Below are 26,869 nucleotides of genomic sequence, written 5' to 3' on the forward strand. Positions count from 1 at the left end.
TGAACAAGTACAGGTGGTCCCTTAGAATAAGATCTTTCTTGTTTTTTCTTCTCCTCTTTTAAATACCCAATACGGGAATATACTTTTATTTTTATTTTTGTTTTTGAGACAGGGTCTTACTCTTGTCATCCGGGCTGGAGTGCCATGGTGCGGTCACAGCTAACTGCAGCCTCCACTTATTGGTCTCAAGTGATCCTCTCATTTTAGTCTCCCAAGTAGCTGGGACTACAGGCACACGCCACTAGGCCTGGGTAATTTTTACGCTTTTTGTAGAGATGGGAGTCTTGGTATGTTGCCCAGGGTGACCTCAAGTGATACTCCACCTCAGCCTCCTAAAGTGCTTGGATTATAGGTGTGAGCCACTGTGCCTGGCTCAAGATAGGATTTTTAATCATTTTCATTTACCTGACGTTTAGTCCCCAATAAGATGATTGGATAATGATTGTGATCTAAAGTGGATTCATAGAGGATTTGCACGGGGAGGATCCCTGAGGTCATCTAAAACAGTGGCTTTCAAAACAAAAAACAAAATTGATGGAACCCTTCCTTGTCTTTATGGAGAGCTCCACTATGTAGAAAAGATCAAAGCCAAAACAGGGGCTGTGCTGGCTGGTATGTGCTGGGGCGAGAGCTGGGGGTGTGTCCATAGAGGCCAGCCCTGTCCGATAGCCCCAGGCTTCCTCTATGTGTGATTTGGATACCACTGATCCATCCTAACCTCCCATTTTATGGATGAAGATACTGAGGCACAAAGGTGCTCAATGAACTCACACAAGTGGCTAGATTTAAAAGATGATGAAACTTGTTGCCATATATCAGAATTTTTTTTTTTTTTTCTTTTTGAGACCGGGTCTTACTTCTTTGCCCTGGCTGGAGGGCAGTGGTGCAATCTTAGCTTGCTGCTATTTTAGAGCAGAAGTCTGCAAACTGTATCCTGTTTTTTTGCCTTGAGCTAAGAATAGATTTTAGGTTCTTAAAGGGTTGATTAAAACAACAGCAATAACAACAAAATATAAGGACAGAGACCCTATGTGGCTCACAAACATAAAGTCAGATTTACTACTGCTGATATTAATGTGGAACTTTTTCTTACATTAGGTTTTCTCTAAGTAACTTCGAAACAGAGATTTAAAACAAACCCTGATTAGTTGAACAAATTTATTAGGTTGGTGCAAAAGCAATTGAGGTTTTTGCTATTAAAAGTAATGGCAAAACCGTGATTACTTTTTGCACCAACCTAATATATCAAAAGCTTTTCAAACTTCTTTTTCTCAAATAACTTCTTTAAATTGCCCAGTACATTTTTACTCTCCTTTTCAAATGCCAGTTTTCCGTGGAGGTTAAGCTGGTTAACGAAATTCTTATAATATGAAGGAGTGTTGCAGCTACAGAACTGGAGACAGTTCTTAGATGAAAAAGAGGTGGTGTGTTTCTTCAAATACAAAATCATGGCACTTTATAGACACCCAAAAGGTCAAGAACCAGAGGAACTGATGTAGGAATAATATAAGTGGTCACGCCCAGGAAATGGCATATGAATGCCATTTTTTGTTCTTCGAACCAGCTACCTTGGAGTTGAGCCTTATCCAAAGTAGCAGCAGAGCATGTTTCTGAACTTCAGTCTTACCACTTGCTGCACTTCCCAAAGTACTGTGATCTGAGTGTGTTCCCCAGAGTTCTTGTGTGTGAAACAATTGCCAGTGCAACAGTGTGGAGAGGTGGGGACTTTACGAGGTAATCAGGAGGGACCTTAAGAGGCTCTGGCTTCATAGCTGGATTAATCTTGTTATCATGGGAGTGAGATTGTTACAAAAACCAGTTTGGCTCTCTCTGACTCACTCTGCCTCCAAGTGATGCCTTCCACTATGTTACGATGCAGCGAGAATGCCCTCACAAGATGTAGCCCCTCCATCTTGGACTTCCCAGCCTCCAGAACTGTGCACCCAGTACATTTCTGTTCTTTATAAATTACCCAGGCTTGGGTGTTTTGTTATAGCAACATACAATGGCCTGAGACAGAAAATTGGTCCTAAGAAGTGGGGCTATTGCTGTAACAAATACCTGAAAATATGGGAGTGGCTGCGGAACTGGATAATGGATAGAGGCTAGAAGAATTTGGAGGAGCAGGTTAGAAAAAGCCTAGATTGCCATAAACAGAGCATGAAGGGCAATTATGGTGAGGGCTTAGAAGAAGAGGGCTAGAGATAAACCAAGAAACTTCTTAGAGATTAAGTGGTTGTGATTGGAATGTTGGTAGAAATATGGACAATAAAGGCTATTCTGATGAGATCTCAGGTAGAAAAGGAATTATTGGAAACTGGAGTAAAGGCCATCCTTGTTATGATGTAGCAAAGAACTTGGCTGAATTGTGTCCATACCCTTGGGCTTTTAGGACGGCAGAATTTAAGAGCCATCAACTAGGATATCTCTTGAGAGAAATTTCTAAGCAAAATGTCGAAGGAGCTACTTGGCTTCTATTAACTTCATACAGTAAAATGAGAGAAGAGAGAAATGATTTAAAGATGGAATTTATAATTAAAAGGGAAACAGAACTGAGAAATTTGAAGGATTCTTGGCCTGGCCTTGTAGTAGAGAATGAAAGAACATTTTCAGGAGAGGAAACCATAGGTGTGGCTAAGCAACTGATTGATAAGGAGGTTAACATGGATAGAAGGAAACCAGAGGACAATGAGAGAATGACCCCAGAGTTACTTTGGAGATGATCAGTGCTCCTCTTCCATCACGGGCCAGAGTGCTAAGGCCTGGGAAAGGAAATGTCCAAAGAGAGGCCTCAGGTGCTGTTGGGACACTAGGCTCGCTGTAAGTCTTTGCTCCCCAGATTCCAGTGCAGGTAGTGCTCCCAGGTCACCCCAGGTGTCACAGCTTTGGAAGGTGTAAGCAGCAAATCTTGGCTATGTCCATGTGGTAGAAGTGTGCAGGTGCTCAGAATTCAAGAGTGGTGTGGACATGACTTCCTGCGATCTAGATTTTACAACAGCCTGGGGGCCCAACCAGAGACTTTCTGCAGGAGCAGAGCTATGGCAGGGAGCCCTAATTAGGGCGATGCCTAGTGGAACTGTGGGAATGGGGCAGCCTGCAGCTCCAGCCTGGGGAAGCTGCAGGCCTAAGACCAACCCTTGAGAGCTCCTGCATGAACTGAATCCAGCAAAGCCATTGGGGTGGGGCTCCCTGAGGCCTTGGCGGGCCAATCCCCACCCCAGTGTTCAGGGGAGTGGGGACATGGAGTCAAATGAGATTATTCTGTCATCTTAAAGTTTAATATTGTTTTCCCTGTCAGGTTTTGGACTACTCTGGATCATTTACCTCATTCTCTAGCCTATTTCTCCCTTTGGAATGAGAATGTCTATTCCTTGCCTGTCGTACCATTGTATTTTGGAAGTAGAAAACTTGTTTAATTTTACAGGAATTTTACAGTCTTACAGCTGGAGGGAAATTTGCCTCAGGATGAATTGCACCTTGAGTCTCACCTGTATCTAATTTAGATTAGACCTGGAATTTTGGATTATTGAGTTGATGATAAAAGAAGTTAAGCCTTTTGAGGTGCTTGGGATGGAATGAATATATTTTGTGTGTGAGAAGGACATGAATTTTTGGAGCCAAGTTTGGAATGCTGTGGTTTGAATGTGTCCCCCAGAGTTCATATGTTGGAAACTTAATCTTCAATGCAACAGTGTTGAGAAGTGGAACCTTTAAGAGGTGATTAGGTCAGGAAAGCTCTGCCCTTTGAAGGGACTAATATCCTTATCTCGGGAGTGTGTTGGTTATTGGGAGAGTGAGTTTTTATAAAAGTGAATTTGGCCATCTGTTGCTCTAGCTCCCTCTTGGCACAGGATGCCTTCTGTTGTCGTGATTCAGCAAGAAGGCCCTCACTACATGTGGTCCCCAGGGCTTCAGAATCATGAGCTAGTAAATTTCTGTTCCTTATAAATTACCTGGTCTTAAGTATTCTGTTTTAGCAACATGAAATCAACTAAGACAAGAAGCATCGGAGTTTTGTTGGGTACCGAATGAATGGCTCTTTGGAGCATCACTGCTAGGGACAAAGTCCTAGCGCTCAGTGCTGAGTTTCTTTTAGGTGAAATATCTAGAATAGCCCTCTTAGTGAAAACTCCAAGTGGCATGCCTGAAGAATGCCCAAGAAGAAAGGAAGGTATCTTTAGGATTCTTCAGAGAGAATTAAATGGATAAAACCACTGGACTTGAATTGTTAAGGGAATGTTAATTTAGCTGTGGGGTATCCTGGCCCTTCAGTTTACCTTAGCTTGTTGTTCGATTGCAGCTTTTGTTATTGTTTTTTAAAAATTTTTATTTATTTATTTATTTTGCTCTCTATTGTTGACTTCTTCTGTGTGTGCCAGAAGATGGGCAGGGAAAATAAAAGGAGACAAAGAATAAGAATACATTTGACCACTTGATAGCAGCCCTGGCACAAAGCCTAGTAGGAATAAAGGTTAAAACTGTTGGCCTAAATCAGTGTTTAAAGTTAACTTTGAGTTAGGGCTGTCCTTGAAATCGGTTGTCCTTTGCTGTCGTGGATACTTGTGCATAATGGGTAAAAAACATTCTCATACAATCAATTGCACCAATATCGTTTTGTGAATGTGTTGGCGGTGGGTTGGGGGGTGCACACTGGGGGAAGCTGCTTCCTTGCAGCTTGTGTTTTATGCGTATTTAAGCACTAAATAAAAAGCTATTTTGTGTCTTTTCCCTTTCTAAGTCTCTTGTCTCCCACGGCCCTTTTCTTTCTGGATATATGTATATTTTTAGTAAATAAAGGACTTACTGTATGAAGTTTTCTTTTGGCAGACAGAATGATTATGACTATAGTATGTTTCATTACAAAGTACATGATGCCAGTGCTCTTGGTGTATATATGTGTATGTGTGTCTGTGTGTATCTACAAAGAAATGTGTCATTTTATGTATAAGCTAAGATTTTGATAAGTAACTATTTATCCATAGAATGCTATTTCTTAGACTGCAGAGTACATTGCTATATGATTAGGGCTTTTGAGGGGGTTTGTTTTTTTGGTTGGGTTCTTTGCTCTAGTAAGGATTTCCTGGTGATTTCAGTAGTTTGGTAATTTATTACTCATCTTCTAACAAGTATTAGTAATGTTAAAATGAAAACATTTATACAAAAAGAAATAAAAGTCAAGGAAGCAGATAATCAACCGATTTATCAGCCTTAGCAGACAATTTTTCTGATAATGATGTGGTAGCCATGGTAAATTTACTTCTGATTGCTTGAGGGGACAGATTCTATGTGCCTTTTGTAATATGGCGAGGCATGAAACAGTGAGAGAGCAAGTAATCAATCCATGTACTAATCAGTTCCATTTTGGTCTTATTGGCCTTTTGGCGAGTGAATTCAAGCTATCTTTTCAACTATCCCTTCCTTAGCAATTTGCTGAAACATGAATAAGGATGTAAGGATAAGTATGTCTTTTTGTTTGGAGATTTCTAAGTAGTCATAGTAATAGAAGGCCTGTCTTGTTAATTTTTTTTTTTTTTTTTTTTCTTTTGAGACAGGGTCTCACTCTGCTGCCTAGGCTGGAATGCAGTGGTACAATCATGACTCACTGCAACCTCCGCTTCCCGGGCTCAAGTGATCCTCCTGCCTCAGCCTCCCTAGTAGCTGGGACCACAGACATGTACCACCACACCCGGCTAATTTTTGTATTTTTGGTAGAGATGTGGTTTCGCCATATTACCCAGGCTCGTCTTGAACTCCAGAGCTCAAGGGATCTGCTAGCCTTGGCCTCCAAAACTGCTGGGATTATAGGTGTGAGCCTCCGTGCTCGGCCTGTTTTTTTTTAATCTTTCATTTGAAAGAAATTTGACTAAAATTGAGAGACAAAAATAATATTAGTCCACTCATAGTCCTTCCAGCCTCACAAGACTTAACACTGATCAGCAGTGTGATCAGTGTTACGTAATAATACCTAGCTTATTACAAAAGCAAGATTACAAACTGAGGCTATGATTGAGAATCCAGAGGGGAAAAAATCCAGGAAAAAAGCCTCAGGCCTTCATCCAAATATACTTATATTAGCTTTCTTGGGTTGCTGTAACAAAGTATCACAAACCAGTGCTTAAACAACAGAAATATATTGTCTCACTATTCTGGAGGCTAAAAGTCTGAGCTCAAGGTGTCCACAAGGCCATACTGCCTCTGAAGGCGGTAGGGAAGGGTCTGTTCCAGGCCTCTCGCCCAGCTTCTGGTAGTTTCTAGGCTTATGAAAACATAACTCATCTCACGGTGTTTTTCCTGTGTGCATGTGGGTCTCTGCATCCAAATTCCCCTCTTTTATAAGGACACCAATCCTACTAGATTCAAGTCCACCTTAATGACCTCATCCCAGTTTGATTACCTGTAGATGCCTATTTCCAAATAAGGTCACAGTCACATGTACTGGAGGTCAGAACTTCGATATCTTTTGAGGAAACACAATTCAACCCATGATACTAGGTATTCATTCCAAGTGTGCACATAGTTTTAATAAGCCTGGTGATTTTCATCTCAATTTATGCAGACAGAATTATAAATGTAGGAGAAAGGGTCTCTGCTGAGGGTATCGTGGAGAGCAAAAGTATTCAAAAAGACTATTAAAGTAGGAATAAGAACTTAAAATACATAGTTGCTTGGGGCCATTTAATGTAGGGACAAACCGCTGAAAGTTCCAGTAGCTCCTGAAACACATTTATGTATAACAGACATAACAGCACCAACATACTATGTTTGAATGTGTTTGCACTTTTAGTCCCACCAAAATAAAATTTTAAAAATCTTGAGTACTTGATGCTACTTTGGTAATTTTTGGTTACCTGAAAAATTACTTTTTGTCAAGCTGTTCACATACTGTCAGATGTTCTGAATATTTGAGTTTCAACTTGGCTTTCTCCCTCAATAAGCATGCATATTGTGTAAACCATTAACTTTTTGGAACTTTGGTTTTCTGGTCTGTAAAATGAAGAGTTTGGTTTCCCATATAAAATTACTGTGAGGATGAAATTTGCTGATGAATATGAAAACATCTATCATAGCTCCAGATGTATTTTCGTGATTGTACATTCATTCAACAAATGTTTATTGGGAGCCTGCTGTATGCCAGGGCTTGTTCTAGAATTCATTCATTAATTCACTTAATATTGATTGAAAGGTACCATGGTTTAGTAATATTGGGACATCTGAGCTCTAGCACTGCCTACGTTTGGAAATCATCTGTGGGACCTTGGGCAAATCTCTGGCCCTCTCTAGGCCTCTAACTAGAAACTAGCCATATAGACTAGATTTCCAAGGCTTTTTCATCTCTAAAATAATTCATATAACAAAATTGAAATACAATAAATAGTTTCCGATATCTTACAGATTAATTGTATCATACTGGCAAGTTACTTTATCCTCTGAACCTTCCTTTTGTCTTTGAAAGTGGGGATAATAGGTCTAGCACTGTTTTCTGGTTAGTAATAGCAGTTATAATGATAGTCACCCGTTATTGAGCTCTTGGCATTGTGCTAGGTATTTTTATACATTCTTGCTTCTACAAATAAGGTATATGTTTCTCCAAAGCAGGTGGGTACCTGGAGAAGCAGATTGCATCTTTCTAGAGAATAAAGTTTCCTTGATGGCACAGCTATGTATAGAGTAGAATGCAGAATTCACTTGAAATATTAAGCTAAAACTGAAAGAAAGTGGGGGCTTCTTAGAGGGGGCCACAACTTTAGTCCCGAGTTCCCCTGCACTGCTGTTCTTTCTTGGCCATTGGGGAAACTGGTAGAAGTTTGCAAAACAGGCTTTTTCCCTGTTCCGTGTTTGACTCACACGAGAAAAATAGCAATATAATTTATAATTTTGAAAATAGTTGTCATATCCATTACTGACAGGTGTTACCTTTATGATTGTTCAGCCTATTCTTCCATTTCATTTATGCACTGGACAAATAATAATTGAGTGCCTGCTCTGTGTTCAGTACCATCCTAAATGCTGAGGATGCAGCAGCAACCAAAACAAAGCCCTCTCTCACAGCTTGTATTCTAAAAAACAGTGAGGCTTGAGGGCAGACTAAGGAATCAGGGGACTCAGGCATGTGGCTGTTGTGTGGCAAGAGGGATTTCAGGCAAAGGAAGAGCAATTGCAAAGGCCCTGAGGCAGGAGCTTATTTTCCTAGTAAGGGAGAGTGTTAGGAAAGGAGGTCACCAGAAGATGGATTAGGGATGCTTTGAGGTCCAGGTAAGAGTTTTGTGTTTTATTCTGAGAACCGTGGGAAACCATTGTGGAGGCTTTGGGGATGGGAGTAACGGAATTTGATATACTATTTTTGAGAACGTACTCTGACTGCTGATTGAGAATGATGGAGCAAGACTGGTAAGTAAGGAGACCAGTTGGAAGGCTACAGCCTTAGTACGGGTGGGGATGGTAGCACTGGGCACCAGGTTGGCAGTGGTGGAAATGGTGCCAAGTGGCCAGATTTGGTACCTCTATTGAAGGTAGAACCAACAGAATCTGAGAACGAACTGGATAGGTTTGAGAGAAAGAGGAGAGTCCAGGGAGGTGGCACTGATTTGGGTCTAAGCAATTGGAAGAATGGGGGAGTTGCCATTCCTGCTGAGTTGGGCAGCTTGAGAGAGGAGCTCGGGCAGCTCCTCGGCCATGTTAGATCTAAGTACCTTATATGAGAATACTGAAACTGACTTAACTACTATTTGGAACTCACTCCGCAGAGGAATGATGTGTTCATTTGTGTTACCTTTATTTTACTCACGGTCATTTAGGAGCATGATTTGACAATTCTGCTGTGTGCCAAATGCTCGTCTTGACCCAGGAGCCCCCGGCTCTCTGTCTGTGGACTCTTCTGCTCTCCAGACTTCCTCTCATTTCCTCATGCCTTTGCGGCACCTTTTCCTTAGCTGGACTGGTGACAGGAATCTGGTTGTCTTCTTCACCCTGGCAGTTTTAAATAACTAGCAGTTCTTACATTTTCTTCCTGGCCACGCTGACAGCGGTTGGGCGTCCTGGGCATCCATGCTTTGATAACTGTAATCTCTAAGTCTCTGTCCTGTGGAGCCGATTGCCGGCCGTGCGTTCACCTCCGACTGTGGACTTGGAGCCCTGAAGACGCCAGAGGTCTCTTAGTTTCAGGCAGACCTGGTGTGGGGGATGTGCTAAGGCTTTCAGGCTACAAAGGGATCATTTAAAACTTGGCAAGTAAAACCGGCCTAAATGCGGATGTGTTTTATGCTTAGCATCATAAAATTGGTTCAGAACAGGCTGATATGCGGCAGAAGAAGCCTTTATTAAACGTTATAGAGGTCATCGCCTTTGTCTTCCTGATACCTCTTCCCTCTCCTTTCTTCTGTGACCCACATTGAGCCCATTGTAGAACCCGCCCCCTGGCTTCAGTGATAGGCCCAGAAAGGGGAACATGACCTCCAACAGGCCAATCAGAGGCAGAAAGACCTTTCTCTAGTGGGAAGTCATTGAGAATGAAAACCCAGAACCGGTTGCAGCCAGGTTTTCAGCCTCCTGGGAAAAGTGGCCAGAGAGGAAGAGACTAGAGGCGAATGAGAGAGAGCCCTGATGGTGCTTTCGACATCCTATCTGATGCTGGCTCCATTGTGCCCCTTTTATTGTTTGGTACAGGAACTGAGAAAATTCCCTTACTGCTTCATGCGGTCCTGCTGGTTTTCTGTCATTTACAACCACAGGAGCTCAGATACCCCTACTATGAGCAGGGCATCTAGAAGGAACACAAAAATGACCAACTCATAGCCCTTCCTCCAGGTATTTATAATGTATAGTTTGATTTCAAAACTAGTATGATGAAATAGTTGGTAAGGTCTACCTTTGACAAATCAATACATAGTATATTTTTAAGATGTGAAGATAGTGTATTTTATAAGAATATAATATGTTTTCATTGGGTTAATTTATCCAACATGTATCACTTGAATATTAGCCAGCTCCATGATTGGCATATTTCCTTTTTGATAGTTTGCAGAGGAGCAAGGCTACTTGTAAATGAATTTCTGTCTACCATTAAAATAGCCTTCATTGTTTAAGATCCATTTTCAAAGCCACCTGCATTGCTGGAGTTAATTATTCCCTCTTTTGTGCTCACACAACCCTTGCTGTTTTTGTATGGTGGCACCAGTCATTATGCTTTGAATGCTGTGAAACCCTCATTCGTCTGTTGATCGTAAACTTTTATGCCAGAGACTGTTGTGCCTCTGAGTTTCCCTTTGTGGGGAACAGTCCCTGAACATAGTAGGTGATCAGTAAATGCTTGTTGAAATAAGTCGATTATTAGCACTGGTTTTGCTAATAACTTTTGTATTAAACTTTACAAACTACTTTTATGGTAAACTGCATGTAAAGGTTGGTTGTATGATTTGTAGTACTTATGGGTATAACTGATAATGCTAATTTACCATCTTAAATGGCATAGATATTTAGGTTTCGCGGTGTATAAGTACAAAAGGGAAAACTTAAAAGATTTTTACATAAAAATAAGCCAGAGGGTTGGTTGGTAGGTACCAGGTGAACATACTTGTGTTCACAAGAAGAGAGTGCTGGAGACACTGATTGTTACAGAATTGACCAGGTGAGTCCTAAGAATTTGAGTCCTGTTCTTATTAACACCTGCTGGCTAGATTCATGTGGACTGACTATTGATGTGGGTGACCGGTGGGAATAGTTTGTGAGTAGATTTAGAAATGGGACATTTAGGCTTCCTTCCCCACTTGCTTCAACCAAAAAGCATGAAAATTAATAGGTGTCACTTTCTTATATATTTTTTCACTCTGCATTCCCAATCTTTCTGAACGAGGATGCTCTGAGTTGTATATTGGTCCAATTAAATGCATCTGATTAAAACTGTCAAGCCAAAAAGGAATTGAGTTGGAAAGACATTCTCTACTGAGAATGCAGCAAGAGTTGTAGATATCAAGTTACTGAGTTGCTGCTTGAGAACTGAATTATAAATAAATGTGTTAGGTAGTGGAATTTTGTTTTGTTTTCCCCAAAGGAGGAATATTCGCCACATGGAAACAAAATTTATTCAGCATATTTTCATTCTGTAATTGCACCATTGCTATTCTTAATTCTTTGTGTTTCTGATTTTGAGGGAAACATACACACAAAAACAGACTGTTGTGTAAAATTGACAAGAATGAGTGTGAACCTGACAGAGACAGAGGTTGTTGTAAAATTAGCAATGAAAATAGCTTTCTTCTCTGGAGGTTAAAAATAATGTATTTACAAAGAAGTTATTTACTTTGGCCATTCAGAGGCTTCCCCGGGAAGCCTTAGTTAAGAAAGCTGTGAAATCCATGGTCACTGTACTGCAGGAGGCATTTCCAGGACCCCGGCTTATGTGGTGCTGCTCCGAGATTCTGTGCGAGGAGTCTGAGCTGGTTGGCAGACTGGAAAATGGAGATGTCTTGCTGTCTGAAACTTCTCAGATTGTGAAAGAGAGACACAAAATTCAAGGCTTGCATATTCTCAAGTTTGTTGTGTCCAGCAAATTCATCCTCTGGATTTCAGGCATGCTTTGTTTTGAGCTTCCCAATGAGAGAATCTTTTCTTACAATGTAGTGTGAAAGGAAATTCCAAACTAGAAAAGGTGCAGGTTGTCCTATAGACTCTGTAGAAGGAGAGCTCACCATAGCTGGACCACTGCAGCCTTCAAGAACTCCTTCCTGATGAGATTGAACAGGAAAATAGAGGAGCCCAGCAGGTGAAAAAGAAAAAAAAAGTGGGAGAAAATCCTTGCTGTTTTGTGAACACAGACATATTTGTTTGAGCTTCTTAAGATTTTTCCCCACCGTCTGTACATCCTCATTTATCTTGCGTTCATTTCTCCAAAAGCTACCCCCACCATTTATTTGACCACAGGTATTGCCAGAATAATTTCAGATGTTTCTCTTCAAGTTCCTGCTCTTTCTCTTTCTAGGCCATGCCTTAAAATTATGTGGTAACTTATTTCATGAATAACCTCAATTTCAGTAGCGACATCTTCAGAAAAGCGATTAATAGAGTATTATGAGTTTAAGAGATATTCTTTTTATTTATTTATTTATTTATTTATTTATTTATTTATTTTTTGAGACAGAGTCTCTCTGTGTCACCCAGGCTGGAATGCAGTGGCGTGATCTCTGCTCACTGCAACCTCTGCCTCCCAGGTTCCAGGGATTCTTTTGCCTCAGCCTCCTGAATAGCTGGGACTACAGGTGTGTGCCACCATGCCTGGCTAACTTTTTGTATTTTTAGTAGATACAGGGTTTCTCCATGTTGGTCAGGCTGGTCTCGAACTCTTGACCTCATTCATGGTCCATCCTCCTCAGTTTACTAAAGTGCTGGATTACAAATGTGAGCCACCACGCCCAGCCAAGAGATAGTCTTTAGGCATCCAAATTTTCTTGCAGTCCAGAGGTGTGTGTATATCAGTGATGGAATCTGCAAACAACAGAGGGATGGATGGCTAAGAAATTATCCAGGCATTTTAGGAGCTATAAACAGTTCTGTTTAAGAAATGCTTTGTTTACTCAGTTGTTTGTTTTGAATTTGCGTTTTGGCAAGGATAGGAAAGTTGCCTTAAATGTAGATATTAGTGGTTGTATCTTTCAAAAATGTTCAGACATCTTTATCACTGTCTGGTAGGATTAGAGCCTGAATTGACTGTTTCTTTAGCCTTTGGCACACTTACCTGTTTGCACATTCACCTGTTTCAGCACGTTTGGAGGGCGAATATTCTTGCTCACTGAGAGTGTGGAGGGGGTTAGGAAATTAAGCTTTGCTTTTGGCACTTTGCAAGTAGAAGTGCTAAATTCTTTAGGCATTTGAATCTCCTTTTGGACTGCAACAAAGAACCAGAATAGGAATAAAGAAATTAGAGTACAGAAATAATGAGTACTCACCTCTTAATGATTTAGCTCAAGATAAAGAGTGAATACTGTCCTTATCTAAGAGAATCTCCTGCTGATTTCTGATTCAAGAGGCTGGCAGGAAGGGTGGGGGATGGAAAGGGGATGAGCAGCTGCCCAGAGCTCTCTAGAAGTTGCCATTCAGAGGTTCTGTGTGCAGATTGTGCAGTGGAGCCTTGCAGAGAAGCCCTGAGTCACTGAGAGATTTGCGGTTCTTGGTTTCTGCATTAGCTCTACATGGTCGTGTGTCTTTGATTCAGCCAGTAACCTTGAATTAAACATATTTAATAGTCTGAGTAAAGTGACAAGATTGGATGTGTGGTTGCAACTTTTTTGTGGTTCTCAAAACCTAGATTTTATGTATGTTGTTAGGTGACCCTACTGCATTAGTTTGTGACCATTCTTGACATCTAGAGCTACTCTGGCATGACACACATATGACCTAAAAGTATTTAAATGTGAATAATATGTTTTCCTTTACTTCACTTAGTGAGTGTACTTCATTTAATAATAAAGATTAAAGAAAAGATTCTTTGAGCAGATACTCAACAAATTCTTACTGTAGGGGCTTTTAAACTTTTGACTTACTATTCGTAGAATACTTCTTATGTGATTCTACTGAAGGATGAGATGTTTAATCTGCAATCAAGAAAGGTGGTTTGCCAAAGAAACAAAAAATAGCTCTATTGTTGAAATTGGTGTTGACTGCCTGGTGTTTGGTAAAAAGCACCCCTCCAAGAAGCCACTGGGAAAATGATGAGTTTAGGGTCTCCGCCTATTTTAGGAAAGATGAAAAATGTTGAAATCAAGTGGGAAGAAGGAAATGTGGCAGATCACAAAGAACTAGGCTGTTTTTAACAGAGAAAATTCAATTTTATCTGCTTTTTTTTCCCAGCAAATTCCATTTGATATTTTACATTTTCTTGATAACTTAATAAAGAATCTCAGGAAGGAGTTGCAGAATTTTAGCTTTGTGAAAGAAAATTTGTCATTTGTGACATTTCTTCTCTAAATAGCATGGGAAGATCCATGTATTAGTGTGTAGTTCATGCATTACTAGTTCTAGTTATTTCTTTGTCAAAAAGAAACAGCATGTTATATGACAAAACTTGGCACAAGGAGGGATTTTGGCTCAATTCCTACAGATACATGGAACTCTGCTAGGGACCAGACATTGTGCTAGGCACAAGTGTGGAATATGTAGATAACAAAATACAATTCCTGCCCTCTAGGAGCACCACTTTAGAAGGTAAGCCAACAGCAGACAGATAATTTAGAGTAATATAAAGTCAATATGAACAAAATATGAGAATGTTGGCTCTGCAATCAAAATATGCATCTAAAATTGGGTCACTTCTCAACCCTTGCAATCCTGAGCTGAGCCTTCATAATCCCCACCTGGATTCTGGCCTCCTAGCGGGCCTCCTTGTGCTCTTCCTTGTACCTGGAGTCGTGTTTCCCACACAGCAGCCAGAACAAAGGTTTGACAACATAAGTCATGTCATGACACTCCCTTGCCACAAACCCTTCGGTGGTCCCCAATTTTGCCAAATGCAGAAAATTCTGCAGTTCAGTGTCCTGTGGATTTGCGTGACCTCATTCCTGCACCACAGTGCATGTACACACATACACTGCCACACACATGCTCACACACACTCATTGTATTCTCTGACCTTGTATGTCACTGCTGTGACCTCACTCCCTGCACTCCACGCACAATAGCTTCAGTGCTGTTCCACGGATGTGCCAGGCATGTTCCCACAGCAGGGCCTTCACAGTGATTCTCCCTCTGCGTGGTCAGTTTCTTACTTCCTTCAAATCTTCGCTCAAATGTCACCACATCAGTGAAGCTCTATCTTGACCATTGTTTAACATTGCAGCTGTCTTCCCACCCATTACTCCCCATTCTCCATGTCCTGCCCTATGTGGTTTTCCATAGGACTTATCACCCTCTGGGATACTATGTGATTTACTCATTTATTAATTTTTTGACACATATCTTCCCTCACTGGAATGTAAGCTCCAAGAAGGCAGCATCTTAGTTTTGTTCAACGTTACTCAATCTAGAACAACCTAAGCAATCTAGAACCATGCTTGGCATGGAGTATACAGTTGTATTTATCTGTTAAACGAGGGAATAAAAAGGAGAAATTCATTCTAACTGAGAGTTCCAGGGAGAATCAAAAGGAAGAAACCTTTGAGCCAGATGTTGAAGGGTAAGTAGAATTGGACAGTCAGCTTTTCTGGGGAAAGACATTTCAGATAGAAGGAATATTGTGAGCAAAGGCAGAAAAGTGGCAGGGCTTATGAATGCAAGGAGCCTGCCTAACTGGCACATGGGAGTGGTAGTGGTGGATCGATACATAGAAAATAACGAAAAGGGACTCTTAGTGGAAGGAGGGAACAGATTCCTAATCGCTGCCTGTGATAAGGTGGCAAGCATGTTGGTGACTGAAGTTGAGGTCCCTCAAATAGGTAGCATGCATAACATGGGAGTATTGTCACAGTCAGAAGTCAGAAATGTGAGTAGTGTTTGCTAATGCGATCCGATTTTATACAGTACTTGTTTTCAAAACACGATCAGATGGTTATTATGATTTAAGCTCCATAACAACTGGTGAAGTGAGTTAAACAGATATTATTTACATTTTTGATAAGCTTTTTGAAAAAAAGAATTGCATCTTATATTGGAGGAAGTGAATTCTCAGACCAGCTAAATGACTTGCCTAGAGTCACCCAGGTAGAAAGTAGGGAAGCACTTCCCACTCTCTGTGTCCCACTATGCCAACCTGCCCCCCTCACTCTGTCACAGTGCTGAACATACAGTGCTGGTTTTTCACAAGGATATAGGCTTTCCATTTCCCCCCATTCACTGAAAATAGCAGTTTCTTCTTCCAGATACCTCTTTACCAGATTCATTTTTTTTTTCCTTCTTTTCCATTTCAACTTACCTGGACTACGTGGGTGTGTTTTCACCTTTGCCTGGTTAGCATTTTTTTACTTTTTTCAAGGCTTCTGCCAAGTCTGTCTGATACAGCATCTGACATTAAGGCTGTTGCCACCTTTCATTTGGTTCTTGGGTGAAAGGGAAGAGAAAGCATGTCATCAATTCCATTTGAATGTCTTGAGACTGACTTATTGCTCACTTTGGGAGTAAACCTGATCTTCTTAATTCTCCCCAGATGTTAGTAGGCAGGAAGAGGCGGAGGGAGAGCTCAGTGAAGGAGAACACTGGTATGGAAACTCTTCAGAGACTCCGTCAGAAGCATCCTATGGGGAAGTCCAGGAGAACTATAAGCTGTCGCTGGAGGACCGGATCCAGGAGCAGTCCACGTCCCCCGACACCTCCTTGGGAAGCGCGACTCCCAGCAGCCACACGTTGGAGCTGGTGGCACTGGACGGTGAGGTCCTGCGAGACTCACTGCAGTGTCAAGATCACCTCTCCCCGGGAGTGTCTTCTTTGTGTGAAGATGACCCAGGCTCCAACAAGCCCCTGAGCAGCAACTTGAGGCGGCTGCTGGAGGCTGGTTCCCTCAAACTCGATGCCGCAGCCACGGCCAATGGCAGAGTGGAGTCCCCCGTAAACGTGGGCTCGAACCTCTCCTTTTCCCCGCCTTCCCACCACGCCCAGCAGCTCAGTGTTCTGGCCAGGAAGTTGGCCGAGAAGCAGGAACAGAATGACCAATACACTCCAAGTAACCGTTTTCTATGGAATCAAGGTAAGTGGTTGCCAAACTCAACCACCGCCTGCGGCTTGTCTCCGGATTCAGCCATCCTAAAACTGAAAGCAGCAGCCAACGCCGTTCTGCAGGACAAATCTCTCACCAGGACTGAGGAGACCATGCGGTTCGAGTCCTTCTCCTCCCCTTTTAGCTCCCAGTCTGCCAGTTCTACCTTGGCCGCTTTGTCCAAGAAGGTCAGTGAGAGAAGTTTGACTCCCGGTCAGGAGCACCCTCCTCCCGCCAGCTCCTTCCTTTCCCTGGCTTCTATGACCTCCTCCGCGGCCCTTCTGAAGGAGGTGGCCGCAAGGGCAGCTGGCAGTCTTCTGGCTGAGAAATCATCGCTGCTGCCTGAGGACCCTCTACCGCCCCCGCCTTCGGAGAAGAAACCAGAAAAAGTCACTCCGCCTCCTCCACCGCCACCTCCACCACCTCCGCCACCACCACCACAATCTCTGGAATTATTATTACTCCCAGTTCCTAAGGGAAGAGTTTCTAAACCCTCCAATTCAGGTATGGCATCTTTTCTTTCAATCATCCTGTAAGTCCTTTTGACTATCAGCGGCCATGTCTTCTTACTCGCTGCCTTTTTCAGTTGGGTTCCCCATCTGATCTGAGGCAAGAATAAAAAAGAGCACAACAAAAATACTTTAAGTAAGCAGCCTAGTAGTCTTTCATCTACGTATTACACAAAGACTTCACAAATAGCTTCACTTTTGAAAGGTAATGAATAATCTTAGAGACATACAGCACTTTCTCCCTTTCATACAAATGATTTTTTTTTTTTCTTACTAAGTTCAGGCTAGGTCTATACAAGATATATTTAATGGGGGAAGATCAAAGCATCTTTGTCATGGAGTGCATGGCATCACTGAACATGGGGGGGAAAAGCCCACTGCTTTTGAAATAGTGGACAACGGAGAGCCCACACTCCTGCTGCCTCCATCACAAATGGACTTTTGTACAATCAGGAACTACTCTGCCCTAATTTATCACAGCATATACTTTTATGTTAGCATTTTTATTACTTTTTTATGGAATTTAAGCCCTTTTCACGTATCCTATTCTTCTACAGTTTCTTGTCCTGTAAGAACTCTAAAAAAGATTGTCAATCAAACGTAATCAACACATTTCCTGCGAATGCTTTATTTAAGTCAAATCCAATCCAATTCTGAAGGAATATGCATGTGGAAAATTTGAATCCTAAGGTTTTTCTAGTGGAGGCAGTCTTTCCGAAGGAGAAATCGCTGTCATATAGGACATTGGTATTCACAATTATTCATCTGAGGGAGAAATTTAGTCACTTGAATTCTCACAGAGAAAACATCATTTCTTGTTCTGGTTTGCTTTTAAATCGTGTGCATGATAAATACATGTTCCTGGGGATGCATGTTGGGGTTTCAGATGTCTCTTAAGGATATCCTGCCAGACTGGAGCAGGAAGTAGCTTATGTGTGTCCTCATTGGTACAAACACTGCCATTGTGTGTGTCTAGCCAATTTTTGATTATTTGCAGCAACAATGATGAAGAGGGTTTGGAATGGCAAATAATTGACTGAACGATCACAGTTAACGTCAATTTGATGCATTTATGACAAATTTCCATTTAAATTGCTGAGTGAGCTATATGTGCTAATTATAATTACTTCAAAACTTGAGTCAACAGCAGAAGACAATGAGGAAAATGTGTATCTGGGACTTTTATGGCTCTCAGTGATCCAAACTATTCACTCCAGAGTTTCTGAAATGTCAATAAAATCCTAGAAGGTTTATCAATTTCATTTCTCCTCTCTTCTCGCCTGCCATCTGGTGAAATAAGGAGAGAAATGGGTAAAATTAGTAAACAAGGAGAAAAGCAAAGGAGGCTGGGGTAATTTTACACGGAAAAAAATCACCCCTGACTTATAGAAATTTCATTTAGGGATAGTGGTAGAAAGAAAGGTATGGCTATATACGATATATAATTTTAGGTTGGGCACAGTGGCTCACGCCTGTAATCCCAGCACTTTGAGAGATCAAGGCAGGTGGGTCCCCTGAGATCAGGGAGTTGAGACTAGCCTGGCCAATACGGTGAAACCATGTCTCTACTAAAAATACAAAAATTAGCCAGGCATGGTGGTGTATACCTGTAATCCGAGCTACTCGGGAGGCTGAGGCAAGAGAATTGCCTGAACCTGAGAGGCGGAAGTTGCAGTGAGCTGAGATCGTGCCACTGCACTCCAGCCTGGGTGAGACTCTGTCTCAAAAAAATAAAAAATGAAAAAATGAAAATAATAATTATATATATATATATGTATTCTGCACATCTAGTTATTGAATAAATGTGTGAATGGTGTTTCTATTACAAATTCATCTGGACATTAGTTACTTGGAATAGCTTATACAAAATTAATATTAAACTTTAGTTGACTGAAGACTTGGAAAGAAGTGGCTGATAAAACCATGTCTCCTGAAGGCCAAACTGTAGCGGCTTTGTTATATTAAAGTAGTCTTGGGTATAACCAACAATGGTTGTGATTATAATTTTTTTCCCTGAAACAACTAGATGCGTATAAAGATGAGAAAGAGGTCATGAGCTTCCAGTGAATGGTAGACTTTTTGTTTGTTTTGTTGTAGGAAATACACCCGAGGGAAAAGCTGTGTTCCTTTTTTGGTTTAAATGCATTTAATCTATGCCAGCGACTCAGTGGGCTTCTCAGAAGAATTTAATATAGGAGATCTACAAGAAATCGTTTCTTACTTTGCTTTTTACTAAATTTATTCTATTGCTGAAACACTTAATATTTTAATCAATGGATGTTCAGAATGTTCAGACTGAAAGAGGAGGAAAAGTCTCAGCTTTGGGTTGCAGAACCCCCTGCTGATTGACTTGTACCTAAGGCCTCCCCACCCCCACTCCCCCATTTCAACGTACCTCTGTTCACAGTCCAAGACTTGGAGAAGCAGTTTCATCAGCAGAGTAATTTTATTTTAAAAATCTTTCATTTTGTAAAACTCATGCATGAGGAAAGATTACTGCCAAGACAATGAGGACCCTTGAAATTGTTACTCAAAAAATATTCCATACGTCCACGTAGACGCATCCTACCTTCAAGTTCTGTTTGTTATTGCATGGATTGGAAACAGAAAAGGGGATGCCCACTGATATTCTTTTCAGTTAAAGTGAATATCATTACTTCCCAGCAGCCTAGCTAGATTATGGGTTCATAAGGACTTCATAGAGTATCTGCTTTTGTTATTTGTCTTTGTATCATGAGTACATGATTTGGTGTTACTGGGGATCACTGAGGGGTGGAAGGAAAGGTGGGTCATCTCCATCTGTCTCCTCCACCCTCCCTGACTCCTTTTCCTTTCCTCCCCCTCGATCCCCCACCTTCCACACATTATACTGTTGGTTTGAGGGCCACCTGAGGCCGGACTGGGATATACCTTTAATTTATGTAAGAAGCGTTATGGAAATGTGGGAGCCATCACCCCTGTTTCGTCTTGATTGTTTTTTCCTCTCCCTTAGAAGGAAATCTTAGTTTGATTCAAAATACATAGGTGAACTGGCCTCTCACAGCAGGGAAAAGAGTTTCTGTTGCCTAATAACTTAAGTAAACAAATAATAACCACCTCAACAACAACAACAAAAAGCCACAGAAATAAACTACACCCCATCCTGATGCAGGGATTGCATTTTTAAAAAGCGATTTCTCAAAATGTTGCCAAAAACAGGGTATATGAAGTTGATTCTTAAGTTACAAAGAGATATATGCTAGAAAAGCTGATCCTGCCTTGAGTAATTTAGACACCAGCATTTCTTTGACCTTCTTTAGGTCAAGGGAAGTCCAAACCATGAAAAAAAAATTGTCTTTTAGGTTTGGCCTTATTCTTCTTTTTTGAACAGGATTCAGTGGTTGCCAGGTCATGGTGTATTTAATTCCTTCAAGAGTCCACCACTCGATAGCCTTTTCGCCCTGCAAGAGAGATGTGACACTTGAGGGGGAGGTTTCTTTCATGTGACCCTGTGCCCCCAGCACATGCTACACGGCTCCTCTGAAAGGGGACACGATAGAGGGAAGATTATGTCCGTTTGCTATAAAGATAAATGTCACACATTGACTGAATTCTCTTTGAAGCTACTGTTCTGTTGCAGCTAAGAATAAAACAAATAGTTTTGATTTTAAAGACAAAGTTTCTTGTAGAAGGCCAACAAGATTCCCAGGATGCCAGACTCCGAGTTAAAAGAAATAACAGGGAGCGTTTCAGAGAGAGGATCTCCAAAACATCTTATTGAACTGAATAAAATGTAAATATTCTTAGAAGCAACCTGGTCTCGTACAGTTGAGAACTAAGAATATTTCCTGTGGATCAATGCATAGGGGGTTTCTGGCTGCTGTTTTCTTTCACATTTATGTGATATTATTAAAATTATTGCAAAGCATACGAAGTCCAGGGAGGAGATCGCCTCTCCTGATAGTCCGATTAGGCCCATGGTTATTATAATAAGTCTTTTGTTGGTTTGTTTGTGACAGAGTCTCGCTTTGTAGCCCAGGCTGAAGTGCAGTGGCACGATCTCGGCTCACTGCAGCCTCCGCCTCTCAGGTTCAAGCAATTCTTGTGCCTCAGCCTCCTGAGAAGCTGGGACTAGGCAGGCACCACCAGGCCCATCTAATTTTTGTATATTTGGTAGAGATGGGGTTTCGCCATGTTAGTCAAGCTGGTCTTGAATTTCTGGCCTCACGTGATCTGCCTGCCTTGGTCCCCCAAAGTGCTGGGATAACAGGCATGAACCACCGGGCCCAGCCATAAGTCTTAATAAGCCTTAATCTGAGAATGATCTCATACATGAACTTGTTTAGAAAATTTGCTTTTTTACCAAGATTTTTGGAACTGTCTGTCATTAATCTCAATTATATTTTCCCAGTGATTTAAACATAGTATAGCTATAGGTATCAGTCTTCTCTGAATACTTACTAGTTAAAATAGGCATTAATAAAGACAGCATCCATAATAACAGATAAACTCAGGGACATCCATTGCTAACGTAGGTTGTTTTTGTTGCCATGAAATAGCATTTGAGACACATGACAAAGAAATTCTGTTAAAAGATTTAAAAGCCTTGTGTATTGTTACGAAGGAAGATGGTCGACCTCCTACACAGATGTGCATCGGTAGTGTTGGTAGGTCCAGAATGGAGACTGTGATGAAGCACAGGGTCCCCAGGCATCTTGAACTCCTGTGTGTGGAGTAAGTTAGGTCTGTAAGCAGAAACTACCCAGTTACAAGTTATCTTAACCTGCTGCAAATCACCACATAGGACTGAACAACAGGACGCTTGATTTCAAAGGCTACAAAACTGTTCATTTGTTTTTAAAATACCTTTGTGTTAAAGCAGTTAAGCTACTACAACCCTTTGTGACTTAAAAAAAAAAATCTAGCCCAATGAAGTTTTGTTATTATTTGTGGATTTTAAAATTATTATTATTATTTTTTTTTATTGCATTTTATGTTTTGGGGTACATGTGAAGAGCATGCAAGATTGTTGCATAGGTACACACATGGCAATGTGATTTGCTGCCTTCCTCCCCTTCACCTGTATCTGGCATTTCTCCCCATGCTCTCTCTGTTGTTTGTGGATTTATGCATAGACAATAGGGTAGAAATGAAGAAATGAAGAGATGAGCTGAAATCCCAGTCCTGCCACTAACTAGTAGAGAGACTTGCAGCATACCACCTCAATTGAGTGTCCTCATCTGTAAACAAAGCTGGTTTGGAATGATCTCCAAGATTCTTTCCTGTTTTAGAATTCCTTGCTTATACTTACTGCTCAGTGTTTTAAAACTCTGTCTATTAACTCAAAACAAACTTTTTTTTTTTTCCAATTTTTGAGTTTAATATGTGGCTTCTTAAAATTCACTATCAAATCTCCCACAAGATCATCTCTGCTTTGGGCAGCTCTTGTTTGTTATAAATAGTTCAACATATATCACTGTACTTTATTAATGATGTAGTCAAACCATATGCGTTTTTAATGTAAGCTGCTCCACGTTCATTTTTGGAAATAGCTGAGGTCTAAGTACATGAACATTTATCTGCTTACCATCCATTCATTTAGGATGTGTATTGGCGCACTATGTGGAAGCATACATACACTCTTGGGCTAACACAAGTTCCATTGAAACTTACTAGCAGCCTCCTGCGTCTTTCTAGCCCTGATTTCACTTTTCTCTATTCCCTTAACCCAACCTTTATCACTTTTTCTCCTTACTGTCTAACGCACACTTACTGAATTATATGTTGTACCTGGCATTGTTTGGGGGTGGGAGACACAAAGGTAAGGCCTTCCAGGCCCTATTGCAGCCAGTTCTTCCCCTACTCTCTTCTTCTGTCTTTTCCATGTCTCTTTTTTTTCTCTGCTGATCTGGAATCGCCCATCAGTATTTTGTCTAGGCTGAGCCGGACCGCACCTGAGCCACACTATGCACTCCTGCTTCTTTGTTTCATATTGGCTCCAGTGACAAACTACCATGTTGGGCCAAGCCCTGAGCCGTGTATTTATTATGTGATGTGAGTTGTTTAAATTTACATCTGCTCTGATGGTGAGTTTTCAGCTTGGCAGAGCATGTCTAGAGTTTGTTTACTGTCACTACTCCTACTACGACAACTACTACAAGTAGCTTCTATTTTCTATGTGACAGGTGTCTTATGTACATTCAGTATTTCGTTTATTCCAATAATATTACTGCCTATAAAGAGAATATGTTTTCTCCAGAGGAGCAAATTAGCAGCTGTTCATCCCACTGGTTCTCTTAGCATTTGGTGGAGTTTAGTTTTGTTTGCGGTAATACTAACTAGCTAGTGAGACACTTGGGGAAAGTTATTTACTAGGCAATTGCAAACTACGTCAAATCGTGAACATTTCAATCCCATTGCCTCGAGAGTGTATGGTTCATTCTGAGGAAGTGGTCATATTTCCTTAGGTTCTAAATTTGAGTGAAATTTACAGCTGTCAGTTCCCTGAAAATAGTTTGGTGTACGCAATAGAATACAACCTTACTTCCTCCCTTCTTTGAAGTGGTTGACAACATCATAGACACTTGGAGAGCGTCCTGCTAAAATGCGAAATTTCTTTCTTGCATAAATAAAAATGTAGATGTTACCAGGGGAGATGTTACTGGCCAAAGGTGAAAATCAATCATGATGCTCAGGTTACTTTTATCATTTGGTTTCTGTCGTCTTCGTGTCCTGCTGTGATCAGTTAAAAATTTCAAAAGTTGTAGTAGTGTACCTATTTGACCACATTTCTTGCAGTTAGTTTCTCTTCATTGTGTGTTCTAAATTTTTTCTGTCAGTCCAAGTGCACCCTAATTTGTGCCCAACTCATGTATTTTGGTGTTAATTAAAACTAAGGAAGCATAGCTAAATGGATTTATACGAAATAATAATATGCGGGGTTAAATGTAATGTACTCTGTGATACATTTGAAATAAAGAATCGTTGATGAGGGTGAAGGTTGGGGGAGTCTCAGAAAGAACAGGACACACATTGGTCACATTAGGCAAGGCAAGAAACTAGGGGAAGCTGGCAATATTCATTTTTTCAGCAAATGCCTTTTTATTACCTTCCTGTGGTGTGCCATGAAATCTCAGGTCAGTGGAAAACATCTCAGTTTTTCTCTCCTCTTCCAGACAGCTCAGTAAAATTAGGCAGTTTAGGGATTTGATAGTGGGACATACTTCTTGAAGATGGGGATCAATGGCAGCCTGTTTGTTTATCTCTTTCCTATTATTTTGGTGTTCTTACAACCCCAAATAGACATTGTTATGATTTTTTCCCTGTAGTGTATGACAATAATTTCGCCTAGAGGCCTGATTCAGTCCTTTCTCTCCAGTCTGTTGTTCATCATGTAGTCTTCATGATCAGAATATCAGGGTGGAGGAAATGACAAGGAAGGGCAGAAGACGAGAGATGTAATTGCAGATAGGGTCCAGGTCAGCAGAGGCAATCTACAAAAACAGACAGCAGAAAAGCTACAGAGGGTTAATAAAAATGCTTGTTTATATGTATCTACAAGGTGTGCTCTTCCTAGGGTAAAAGGAAACCCTCACTTCCTCTTACCCACCCCCCCAATTAAAAAAAGGAAATACATGTGGTAGAACACATCACAAGTAGAATTTCCAGACATGATTTTTTTTCAAGTTGCATGGTTGAGCTAACCAATATTGCTTAGACCTGTATTAGTAAAACTGCATTTTTGGAACGCCCTGACTTTATTCCAGAACCTTCTGGTACCATCCTTTTCAAGTGCTCCTTTGTGTGTAGAGACTCAATTGATTCAATAAATAATAATGGGATTATTTTAAAGCATCCTCTTGGGAATATTTTCTTTTAAAATTAGAGGAGTAACGTGTACATTTAAAAATTCAAATAGTACAGAAGGATATGAAATGAAAACACAAGTTTCCCTCCCCGATTCCTTTTAATTCACAGTCCTTCAGTGGTAACTGCTTAGTGGTTTCCTGAGTATGCTTCCAGAAAGTTTTCATGCAAATAAGAAGATACCATTTTTTGTTTGTTTCATTTATTCATGACATTCTTCCCACTCCCTCCCTTTATTTTTTCTCAAGTATTTTAAAGCAAATCCCAGACACCATATCCGCTTGCTGGTAAATACTTCCATGTATATATCTTCAACAGATAAGAACTTTAAAAAAAATGACCCAAATTCCACTATCACATCTAACAGGAGCAACAATTGTTAAATGAGATTATGGAATACCCAAGCTATAATCAGTATTTCCTCAATTATCTGAGAAATGTTCTTTTACAATTGTTTTATTTAAACAGAATCTGAACAAGCTTAACACCTTGTGGTTTTTTGTATGTATCTCTTAAGTCTTATTTTTCCATGGCCGCTTCTTTTTTAAAAATGTCATTTACATGTTGAAGAAACTGGGTCGTTTGTCCTGAGGAATTCATACATTATGGATTTGGCTGATTTCATCCCGTTGGTGTGTTTAACACTTTTAAAAAAATCAATTATATTTCCAATAAAGGGCTAGTTATATAGAGGATTGTTTAATTTTTTATAAGGACATTTCACAGATGGCATATCAGAAGTATCTGTTATGACACACAGTATCTGTTCCATTTTTAGTAATGTTGAGATTAATTAGTGGTTTTACGTGTTGTCAACTTGATCCATTCTTTATAAAGCTCGCTGCTAATATTTCACTCAATGGTTTTAGCTGAGATTGATTCTCATTTTTTCAAAAACAAAAATAGAATCATCCTGGATATATGGTTTTGTATATTGCTTTATCCACCAATGCTAATATCCTGGACATGTTTTTATATCATCGTCTCTAGATCTAGCTCATTTTTAAAAGTGCTTTCTATATTTTATTGTGTGAGCATATGCCAAGTTACTTAGCCAGTTTGGAAATATTTCTGATTCCTTATGATTAAGTAAGAAATGTCCAAGCTCTTGACTCTGCTTCTTTATACTCCCTGTATCCTCAAATTGCTGAGGCTAGTGTGGCACTGAGCAACGGAAGTCGGTAGACTTACGTTTTAGCAGTCGTGTCACAACAGAGACGCTTCACTTTGAGAGCAATCTTAGCTTTATTTGGAGGAGGTAGTTGGTTTGTCTAATTTCTTGAAAAATCGGAGGATTTGTGCTGGCCTCATTGCAGCTCTTCCCAAAGTGGGCAGCGAGGCCCAGTCACCGTGCAGACGAAGGCAGCACATATTGTTAGTGGTGACCAGAGGGACAGAAATAAAAGGGTCAAAAACCCCGACCTTAAGACCCCCTGATGGCTAAATTGGCAGCAGCATCTGCTCAAACCGCAGCTAAACAAGTCAGCAACAGGGATCCAAAAATTTGTCTCCACTGGAGCTCAGAGACTGAGGTTTATGATAGCTGTTTGGTTTTCAGTGTGGAGCAATGCATTATTCTCTGTCCCATGGGATTTGTTTTTATTTCTCACTGTTTTCCAAGTTCAGGAATTCAGACACGGACTCGAGTCTGACAGTTTCCTTCAGGAAACAAAGCCCCTGCATTCAGGCTTCTGTGACTGTGCTCAGTGCCCTTGGGCCCTGAGTTAGGACAGGCCGGGCGAAGCCCCTTTGCAGATGTCTTCCTTAGTGTTTGATGGCCTTTGGAAGTAAGAATTTCACAGGGCAGGATGATCAGATTTCAGAAAATGGAGCCCAGATGGAA

General features: G+C 40.8%; 1 protein-coding gene across 5 annotated transcripts in view; it reads left to right on the plus strand.

Annotated features, from left to right (window-relative positions):
- ZNF827 (zinc finger protein 827) overlaps window positions 1–26,869 on the plus strand; it is a 182,512-nt gene that overhangs the window by 20,253 nt on the left and 135,390 nt on the right. For all 5 annotated transcript variants that reach the window (XM_039479137.2, XM_039479138.2, XM_010338626.3 and 2 more), the window contains exon 2: window positions 16,127–17,176. In XM_039479137.2, the coding sequence (XP_039335071.1) occupies window positions 16,127–17,176 (1,050 nt within the window). The remainder of the gene's footprint in view (window positions 1–16,126; window positions 17,177–26,869) is intronic.

Source organism: Saimiri boliviensis, chromosome 3 (assembly GCF_048565385.1).
Source record: "Saimiri boliviensis isolate mSaiBol1 chromosome 3, mSaiBol1.pri, whole genome shotgun sequence".
Taxonomy (NCBI): Eukaryota; Metazoa; Chordata; class Mammalia; order Primates; family Cebidae; genus Saimiri; species Saimiri boliviensis.